The 11,186-nt window shown below is 34.9% G+C and overlaps 1 protein-coding gene and 1 pseudogene across 1 annotated transcript in view; one reads left to right on the top strand and one right to left on the bottom strand.

Annotated features, from left to right (window-relative positions):
- LOC148949118 (venom protease-like) overlaps window positions 1-11,186 on the bottom strand; it is a 122,024-nt gene that overhangs the window by 40,865 nt on the left and 69,973 nt on the right. The window contains exon 4 of the mRNA XM_089093179.1: window positions 2,402-2,490. Within this exon, the coding sequence (XP_088949305.1) occupies window positions 2,402-2,490 (89 nt within the window). The remainder of the gene's footprint in view (window positions 1-2,401; window positions 2,491-11,186) is intronic.
- Window positions 7,949-9,463, top strand: LOC148949120 (calcium/calmodulin-dependent protein kinase type II alpha chain pseudogene; annotated as a pseudogene).

Here is an 11,186-nt window from a genome sequence, read left to right as displayed (position 1 = left end):
TTTCTACCTATCCAGAGTTCATGGTATGTCTTATCTGATCTTCATTTTAAGTAATACTAAAGCATATTTCTTGCAATTAAGACTGCATAATACTCACTATTGGTATTATAGCTGGTGAGACTAAAGTGCTACATGATAAATCAATCCAATATTTCTGTATGCTGTTCAATTACTTCGCGGTTATTAAGAAAATATTTAATTTTACGCTTATATTTTTAAGATAATTTCAATTTATACGGAAAGTTACTAATGTCACGGCGTAAGACTATAAAAATCTGAATACATTAGTTTATTGTTGTCAGGCTACATACTCATTTTTGACTTCTAAATCAATATTCCTGTTTTTTATACTTGACTTTTGTGTTTTCAGTAAAGCGCTAGCTTTTTATAATTCTAAAAGTAAAGGGAAACATAATTAGTTGGTTTGTTTGTAATAGTTTTATAAATATCTATTAGGTAGGCTGTGAAGTAAAAATTTTGTCCGTTTTAAGTTTCAACTTCGCTCCTTACTTCCCTCGGAAAAACTTTGTTTTTTAAAATTAATCTTTGTTACAATTAGGTCTCTACTTTTAACTATCTGTGCAATTAAAATAGTTACCATTGTATATGTGTGAAATATTCCAACTAATGAAATACTTATTAAGAAAATTAAAGACAGATTTAGTAGAGAAAAAATAATTGTCCAGGTGGTATAATAGATATAACTTTTGAGATGGCGATTAGGGAGACCTGCATTTGTAGTTTCCTTCCCATTCATTTCTGTTGATGTCTGAAATAGTCCCTGTCCTGTAATTAGGCACCTCCTAGTTATTACACCACCAGTGTTTTTATGATAAATAAGGAAACACACTAATTGTCCTCAATATTAATTTCATAATTTAACAGTAGGGAACGTGAGAATTTTCATAGCCTACTGTTTCAAGTAACGCTGCAATGTCACGGTATCAACACCTCAGTATTTATAAATACCTGCCTATTGCAAGGACTGAAGAAATACTGATTCTTTGCTATACCAGGGTGTAATGCAATAGAGAGGTCCTTAAATCTCAAGTTCCTACATGGAATTTAATCTGGTGTCTGTTCAAAAGGCAATTGTCTATTCAATGGATGTGCTACAAGAGCTAGTACTGAATAAAAACTCACCCTGGAAGCACAGTATATTTATTATAGGCAGTATGATCTTTCCCTATCTCACCCATTATAAAAACCAAGACCGAGGTGCGAGTGCTCCAGAGAACGTATAAACATAAGCGACATTAGATCTTTTCACGGGTAGACAAGTCAGATTTCTCTTGAACGAGAAACTTGGCTTCAACGTTGGAACACTCAATTTTGAAGAAACTAATTTTATATTAATTTATTTCAATACGTATATGAAAATCGGTAATTAGTAGGGCAATGTTATTATTAGATGTTTTTATGAATTAAAAGTAGGTTTCGAAGTCTCAAGTTGGTTTCAAAGGCATTTTGAGAAAGTTTCTGCCAAAATACGTGTTCCAGGTAACAATAGAAAAATATACAAGAACAATAGAACAATAAAAAAAATAGACCAGGTAAGCCCCTCCCCCCCCCCCTAAAATTGAGCTTATGGGCACCCATGATAGGCAGCGATTTGGTAGTATATTACACATAAACTCAAGTTGCTCCTGACATAGAAGTAAAATTTGGCAAACTGGAAAAGCAACTCATTAATTACGTTTCAAATAATCATTTAAATAGCATAACTGGGAACTTTTTGCTTACTTAGAGTTCTTGATTAAGTCCTTCAGGATATTTTTAGCTCAAATAAGTTTTTTTTCCAGATTTTCAAACTTCGTTTTTTTAGTTATTCTTTTCTTTCGCACGGATGAGAAATGAAGGAAAACACTGGAGATATGTCTTTATTCTGTGAATTAGCTTTGGCTGTTTCTTTCTTTTGGATTTGTTTCTTTCTTTATGTCCATCATTAAAACCAATTAGAGTTAGGGAAGACCTTCCTCCAATTTGGAATTTACTGTATTACAGGCCCAACAGTACTATGCAGTATATGTTTGGTAGCGTTCTTACTCTTCTAATTATTGTGTACAGTGTTGCCAGATGTCTGATTCAAAATTAGACCGCCATAAAAGTGAAAATGCACTGAAAGCGTCATTTTTCTAGTGAAAATGCACCGAATAAAAGATCGCCCCCCCCCGATAAATGCGCTAATTTGTAAAACTCAAGGCGCAACTCTTACTCTTCTAATCGTTGTGTACAGGGTTACCAGATGTCTGGTTTAAAATTGTGCCACCATAAAAGCGAAATTGTGCCGAAAGCGTCATTTTTCTAGTGAAAATGCGCCGATTGAACGATTTTTTCACCAAAACATGTGCTAATTAGCCTCCTATGGAATAAAAAAAGTCACTAAAGCAGAATAACTTACTGAGCAACGCAGTGAGCAGCTGTTAAAATATGAATGTTGTCAATCAAAGATCCTCCACAGAATTGACGCTTTCCGTTTAACAGTGCAGCCTGGAAGTACAAAATCAAACGTATATAAGGAAACCTAAAAAAAACAGCAAGGAACCTACAGAGAGTTTGCTGGAAGAATTCAAAAGAAGACACGTGACACTGCTTGTCAAACTAAAATGTGTAACCTACAATCTTTAAATCAAAAAGCCTAACCGACATCCTAAAATTAAAAACCTAGATAAAAATACATTAAATTAGGGATGCAAGTTTTACCCCTAGAGGTTCTATTTCCTTGATTTAGAAAAACATCTTCTTTATAACTTTCACGGCAAAAAAGGTCACCCCTATAATTTTGAAAGAATCATTAAACATTTTGGGATCAGAGAAAGAGTATGCATAGCTTGGTTGGCCTTACATGGCTTAGTATCGCAGTGATTTGTTAATACTAACAGTAGCAGCATGGCATTTATTGATTGGCACAATACACTCCCTATATCTTATTTGGATCGGAAGCTACTGCAAAGTTCTTGTTTTTTTCACACTAAAGTACTTAACATTATAATTGCCAACGCAAATGAAATATTTTATTCTCTGGTCTGCGTAATAAAAGGTCTGAAATGTGTTTGTTCGGTTTTTGATATTTGAGACTTTTTTTCAAATGTGAATTATTTCCTCTTTTGTGACTTGTTAAGAAATTTGGAAACTGAAGCTTGTGATATTCATTTTAATATAGCTTTGATGCTGAGAAAGGTTGCTAATGATAGTAAAAAAATTCCAAAAAATTTTTTTGGGTTTTCCATTAATTTTTAAGATTTGTGGCTCGTTTTAGTTGCTTTTGGTTTAATATATTTGCTTAGGCTTCATTTATGGTAATTTTCGTTATTCTAACTAAATATTTATTATTTGCTAAAAAAATTTCAGGCTCAGACTACTGAAATGAACCTTTTCTGTTTTAAGATTTAACAAAACCCTGACTTTGATTCCGGATGTTATGTGAAAGCATCTGCATAACAATTTAAACAAGAAGAAGAATAAGGAGATTGAGTAAAAGTTTGTCCCATTAATAATTTGCGAAGTATTTGGCAGGTTTAACCAAGTAAGTATCAGGGTTAATTGAAAGCAAAAAATATGGTGCTGGCAACCCAACAGCATTAGATATAAAACATTAAAAGAAAATAGAGCTAAAGCCAAGCAAAACCTTTTCTATTTTTCCATGGTAAGAAGTGCTTTAACTCCATTGGTTTACAACAGTAACATATTTTTGTGAGCCAATTTTGTGTTCCTACACCCCTACTACTGTAACATCGATTGCCAAACATACAATTGCCAATTGCCAAACATAGAAGACTGTGATGGCATTGTCTTGTCGGAATAAGACGATATGCAATCATCATCAAGCAAATGCTTTTAACTGCTCCTTTATCAGATTAGCATCGGTAAAAAGGTGGTCAGTTGAAGAACTTGTTGGTAACTTCAGAAATAACCTTGACCTTATGCGCGCATTTTTAAAATTTGGTAGAAGGTGTGAGAGGGGTTCGCTCAGGTTTGCTGAAGAACTAGCTGAACCACCAAAGTTGTATAGCCATTGTTAGGAAGTCGTGGGTGGGGGTCGTTTTAAAAACAAAATTAGCCTAGGATTAATGTCTTGCTTTATGATATTCTTCCTGGTGTTTGCTGCTGACAACTTAAAGCATATTTTGGCACTTTTCGACATCTCTCCTGTGAAGTGTTTCTCCTCTGGTTTTGTACGTTGAGTTTACGCTAAGGTTACCAGGGATGATGTCCCTCAAGAAGCGTTCAAAATGGGAGTACAGGATTTAACATACATGTTCTTCAAGTGATCATTACAAGCATGTCCTCCTGCAGAGGGTCCAAAAGATAATAAGTTTCTATGTGTCTACTGTGTGGCCTATGACAACAGACGATGACAACAGCGAAGACACCTTGAAAGCACGAGAGGCAAGAATTTACTTGAAGGAAATACCCAGTGACGTTATATAAAATTGCCTATTTTGAGGATGTGAGGGTAGCTACTTGGTGATATAAGTCGGCCTGAAAGTCCCGTATTCTGTCTTTAGAAGTCTACCAATAGCGTCATCCTTGGGCTAGTTTCACTAAGAGCACAAAACGGAACCCAGTACCACAAGCTTTGACTAGGGAGTCTAGGGATTATTCTTATCCCCACTCCCAATAGCGTCTTAAGATTCCGCAAAAAAGCTGGTATATAATTCAAGCTTAATGCAATAGTTGTAAAGAGATATGGCTGATATGAAGAACGTTAGGTACTTCAAACTGAGAATCACATCCAGCTTTCATGTGCAGTACGATAGGACCGAGTGCATCCTTCGAAAGTTCTGGTAAACAAAAAGTATACTTAAAAGATGTAGCTTGCCGGCTGCCTTGACAACTTTATATATGAAATAAGAGTATGAACTTGGAAATACATCCTACGGCAGAGACATGAACTGCCTGGTCCTGAGTCTCTCAGTTTTCTGAGATCTTTTGATTTGTGGCAAATGCTAAAGGGTATAAATTTTTATTTAAATGGATTTTTACGACTTACGTTCAAAATTGTAGATACACGCTTTAAATCTTTGTTATTGATAAGTGTTAATTTAACTGACGTCATAGAGAGAGAAATATGGCAAAATATTTTTACAATTTAGCAAAAAGATTTTGGATAGAGTCCTGTGCCAATGGGCAGATCATAAGGCAGATACTTTGAACTAACCCACCTTAATAAGCTTTACTAGGATTGTTGTTCTTTTTTACAGCATCAAAACGATTTGTTTCTTATATTACTATTCTGTTGATAATAGGCAGCTACATTCACTCCAAAACTGCCTTTATTTTTTTCTGTGAATTTTGTCAATTTTCAAACCTTTATTCTTTCTTACGCATAACTTCATACCATGCAACGTCTTTTTTAGCCAACCCAAAATAAATCTGATTAGATTTAGCTATTCTTTTTTACATCTTATAATTGATATAAAAAAATTTAAAGTTTAATATTCTGAATTACCTTTCAATGAAAATTTTTTCCATCAGATAGCTTTTTTCAAATGCGCTTATAAAATTTCCCACGGAATTTGATTCCAGTGATGAAATTATAAGTAAGTGTCTCCATACCAATCTAGACAAGAAGAGGAAGAATATATATAATTTTTGTTTACTATGAGCTATAGTTCGTTCTTTGTCAGGTTGCACCTACTAATGCAGCCAAGATCATAAATACAGAAAAAAAACAAGGTGCCAACAAATAAGGTCAGCGTCATATCAATAGGTAGCCAAAGACGTTTTCACAATTCTGACATAGTTGTCAAAAACAGTTTGCTTAGCTGTTTTTGAGGATTGGATCAGCAGGGTAATGCAAGATCAGTTGAACTTCGGTCCTTGCGGTGTACATCTACCTATTGATCTTCCCTTTAAGAACAGCCTAACAAACGGGGTTTGACAGTTTTCTAACAAGTGTGAAAATGCCATTTAAGATTTCAAGGTGGAAAGTCTCGTCTGGAAAGACATCATGTACCCTGCCAGCAGCATTTTTTGTAATGGGATCATTTTTAAACCGGTGAATATGATTGGACCGTCGATATAATTGGACAGCCTTTAAATATTCCAACGGCTATGATTGGCTTTCCAGTCGAAGCCGGTCCTACTGTTGGCAAGGTGAATGATGTCAATCAAGACAATGCTTAGCAGTGACAATAAGGACGTTATTCGCGAACTGGCTAGCAAAACCGGTTTAGCTATTCATATGATATATGTGAATAGCTAAAAGCTATCCAAACAGTTTTCATAAGAGGATAAGAATTAACTAGACTTGGAGAGCTAATCTTAGCCACTAGTGGAAAGTTCCTCTGGCTAGTGGTTCTTAGCATCGAACTTAAATTATTATACTCGTGGTTTTATAACAACCCACCACTGACGCAAGGACCTTAATCCGATACATATTTAGAAAAAGTCCAGAAAATTTCTCTGTTTTCTTTATTTTGGGAATCAATAATTTCAAGAAATGAACCGTATTTTTAAAATTATTTCAGTACCATAACTGAGACTCAGTTACCGAAGGGTAATTTAAAGAAAGAATTTGATATGGACAACAAAAGCACTGTCAATTTTCAACAACTTGTTTTTTCATCAGTTCTCACAATCATTCACTAATCAGTTTGATAAGTCAGCTTTATTTTGTATTGGTTATTTACTACTTCCGCATTTTTGCCCGCTTGTCAGGCTTGTCACAGATTCCGATTTGAGTTTTGCTTTTATCTTTCAATAAAAACCGAACAAACAGAATTGACTTGACAATTGGACCTTATCTGAATGCTATAAATCTGACTTTCAAAGTTACATCCCTGCAGACAAAGCATCTAAAGTAAAATACTTGAATTTAAAAAGAAATTTTACAATAATTTCCAGGTAATTCAGCAATTTTAATATTTTCCTGAAAATTCAAAAATATTTGTTGAGCTTGGTTATTTGGTAAAATTTTCTTAAATCGATGCAGAGGTCTATTGCATTGGCAGCCTTTTGCAAAGACCTCGCAGCTAGATTTTCAAAAATCCAGGTTGCAGCGGTAGCTAGCAACCTAGTAAGAGACGATCACACCCCATACTAAGAAATACAAAAACCCATAACTCTTAAACTAGAGACAGATCAAAAAAAGAAGTACACTCTTAGAACCACCTTGTCCAATACCCCTATATAGGAAACTAACTGTCCCTTGGCTTGAATAACGAGGAAAATTCATTGGCTTGAAATACAAGAAAAGTGGCCCCAAGCACGATATTCTGCATCAACGGCATCTTTTTTTTCCTTTTCTTCTGTGCAGCTAGCAGGGCACTGGAAAATCACAGAGAGGTATTTAATGGTTCATTTGAAAGGAAATCACTATATCTAATGCCTTTTGTAATTAAAAAAAATTGTTTTCAACACAGAATCAATTTTTTACGAAAAACTGCATTTTCGTGCAACACATTAGTAGCAAATGATCTTAATATCATCTTGCATATGAAGATTAAAATAGTATTTTTAATATAATTAAAAGCTTGTAGATATAGTTGTATAAAATGTAGCAATTTCTTTAGGGTTTTAACAAAAATCTGATTGGCGAAATGAAACTAGAGTCATTCCTGAAAATTATAAATAAAACAATTTTATTTCATCTCTCAGTTCAAAGTTGTAATCGTCGACTAGAATCAAACTTTTTTTGGCTTAACTCCTAAAGTGTGCATATCTATTACATTGTGCTATATTTCCAAAGCAAAACAGAAAATTTCAAAAATAGACTTTATTTTATTTCAGTTCTTAGTTCAGGATCGCTAAAGTTATTATGTAAGCTGCAAAAATATTTATGGTGTCTGAGCAATAATTTCAATTTTTTAATTCAAACTAAAAAAATACCTGAAAATTTTAAATTAGGTTTGTTTTTGACAGGTTCTAACCACTTGTGGCGTGTTTGTTTTTATAGTTAAAGACGATCATTAGAATTTTGATAAGAGTCAAAAGTCAAAACCAAATGATGAATAAAGTCAGCGCAAGATTCACTGATAAATATGAACTTAAAGAAAAAATCGGACATGGAGCCTTTTCGATTGTAAAGCGCTGCAGACAAAAAGCTACAGGTTTAGAATTTGCAGTAAAGATGATCAGCAGAAAAAATTTGTCTACCAAAGATTCACAGAAACTCGAGAACGAAGGTAGAATCTGTAGGAAGTTACAACATCCTAATATTGTTAGATTGCACGATATTATTGAAGACGAGAGCTTTCTTTATCTTGTCTTTGAGTTGGTTACAGGTGGTGAATTATTTGAGGACATCGTCGAACGTAAACATTACAGTGAAGCAGAGGCATCTCACTGCATTCAACAGATTCTGGAGAGTCTACATTATTGCCATGTCAATGGAGTAATACATAGGGATATCAAACCTGAAAATTTGCTGCTAGAAAGTAAAGCGCAGGGTGCTACTGTAAAATTGGCTGATTTTGGCCTTGCCATTGAGGTTCAAGATAACAAACAAGCATTGTATGATTTTGCTGGAACTCCAGGATATTTTTCACCGGAGATGTTGATAAAAGAACCATATGGAAAAGCAGTGGATATATGGGCCTCAGGCGTCATATTGTATATTTTATTGGTCGGCTATCCCCCCTTTTGGGAAGAAAAGCAGCACAAGTTGAATAATTGGATTAAAGCTGGTGTTTATAATTATCCATCACCAGAATGGGACACAATCACATCAGAGGCAAAGAATTTAATTAATAAAATGTTAACTCTTAATCCAAGCAAGAGGATTACAGCTGCAGAAGCTCTGAAACATCCATGGATCTCCCAACGAGAGCGTGTAGCTTCAGTTATTCACAGGCAAAAAACACTGGACGAATTAAAGGTTTTCAACGCAAGACGGAAACTCAAGGGCGCAGTCCATGCAACGATGTTGGTAACTAGAAATTTTCTGACTAAAGGAGAAAGTGGATCTCAAGTCAAAGACAGCAACACCACACTAAAAGACTGTGAATCAAAGCAAACAAAAACCAAAGAGAATATCTCAAAGCATTCAGATGATTTACAATTGGATTACCCAATAGAGAACACATTTCAGAACTTAGAATCGGAAACAACTCGAAAACAAGAGGTTATACGAATGACAAACCAGCTAATCAATGCTATCAGCAGCGGAGACTTTGAAAATTATATGCAGTTGTGTGACCCTCATTTAACAGCTTTTGTACCAGAAGCACCTGGTAACTTGATCCAGGGAACGGAATTTTACAAGTTTTACTTTGAAAATGTATTAGCAAAAAATTACAACGCGGTAAATAACCTCATGTCGAATCCACACGTCCATCTTCTTGGAGAAGACACCGCTTGCATAGCTTACACCCGGCTAACTCAATATACTGACAAACATGGTCAAGCTCACATTCAGCAGTTTGAGGAAACGAGGGTATGGCAACGTAAGGATTCAAGATGGCTGCATGTGCATTTTCACTGTTCATACCGTCCATCTCTTACATTGGGGCAGACATAAAATACTATTCAGTTCTTAGGTTTTATCCAAAGTACCATCAACTCCAACGATTGCAGATTTCAAGACTAAAGTTTAAATTCCTTTAAAATGAGCTGCATAAAATTTCTAAATGTAACGTTCTGCATTCACTAGGTACTTTTACCTTGTGTCAAATCAATTTCATTCACATTATGATTATGAAATCACAAGCTGCAAGGGTGACAGATAAATGGATAGATATGTAGATAACGTGAAAAAGGAGGCATAAAAAATATACTGTAGACTGTCAAAGTCTCACCTAAGCGTTACATCTAAACTTACTAGAGTACTCTCAACGGGATTAGCAAATTCTGTGGATGAAAGATGACAGATTGCCAAAGATTGTCCTTTTTGGCCAATCGTATAGAGCTTAACGGAAAGCACGTCGTCCACGGTTAGGGTGGGAGGATGTCATAAAGAAAGATTTAAGGGAAATGGGAACTACCTGGGAAGGTGTAAAGAGGAGGGTTTAGAATAGACCGGGATAGAGGATGAGCGTGCGTAGATGTGTTGGCCTCAGGCGGTTTGGTGCTGCGGTGAGTCGTTAGTAGTAGTAGTATTATTATTAAACATATATTTTGCTTCTAGTCCTGAAAAATAGGAATCAAAACGACGATCTAGATCAAGAATATCAAACTGTGATTGAAAATATATTATTGTTCTGATTCCCTTTTGAGCACAGCTTATCTAGCAAAATTGCACCGCCCCCTAGATTTTCCACAATGGATTTTTTTTATTAAGAAATAAAAGAAAAAAAAACCTTGCTCACTCCCACCCCTAATTGTACTAATATCGCATTTATCTTCTTTTTTTTCTTTCTCTCTTTTCTTCGTTTGTTTTGTTCTTCATTCTTTTATGCATTGGGTGTTAAACAAACTGCTTTTCGGCCAATTTCACAAATAACGGTGCTTTATTCGTGCTAAATAACAGTGTTATTTTGATATAAACGAATTAATACACAGACTACAATATCCATTATTCATAAATTATTGTTAGCATACTTGAGCTTTATAAGGTATACTTTGAATGGTGTTGAATGGAAACATAGAAACTGCTGATGTTTCAAAAAGGCGAGGTAATTCTTTGCTAATACAAATAGTTGCAGCAAAATTATAGGTCTAGCCAACTCAGAGTAGAGCTTGATATGTCAGTTAGTGCTGGCAATTCTTAAATATATAGGGCGGGAAATTTTTTTTTTATTTATTGGGACGGAAGGGGGGAATCTGTTTTTTCAGTATCTGCAGTAAAAATATAAAAAAAATACATTTTGCAATGGATGTGCCAGAAAAGGTATTTTTGAAATTTAGGCGGGAGGGCAAATGAGAAAATCTACGATGCAAGTGACCCTGGCGTCAGCTTCATACATAAGTTACTGGAGACCAACACAAAATGACACTGAGGTTAAGATAAGTATAGAAAACAACTAGCAGAAGGCAAATAAAAAGACAACAGAGGGAAAAGATCTAACATTAAGACCAAACCCGTCATTCTTATATCCCCATCCCCATTTAGAATGATGAATAATTTTCAAAGGATTGGTTCATTTCCGCTAGAAGCGCCAACTGGGATCATTTCAGTTAGACTAAAACACATTAAACTAAACTAGTTTTTCAACTCCAAAATGTTGTGTTATGCTTTTTGGAAAATACATTAAAAAATTGAAATGTTTTCATCCCATAATAGTATGTAATATTTTGCATGTTGG

This window comes from Artemia sp. Qi Xiang Cuo, chromosome 8, assembly GCF_049724085.1.
Source record: "Artemia sp. Qi Xiang Cuo chromosome 8, ASM4972408v1, whole genome shotgun sequence".
NCBI lineage: Eukaryota > Metazoa > Arthropoda > Branchiopoda > Anostraca > Artemiidae > Artemia > Artemia sp. Qi Xiang Cuo.
Note: the sequence above shows the minus strand (reverse complement) of the source record. Positions and strands in the feature narration are given on the sequence as shown.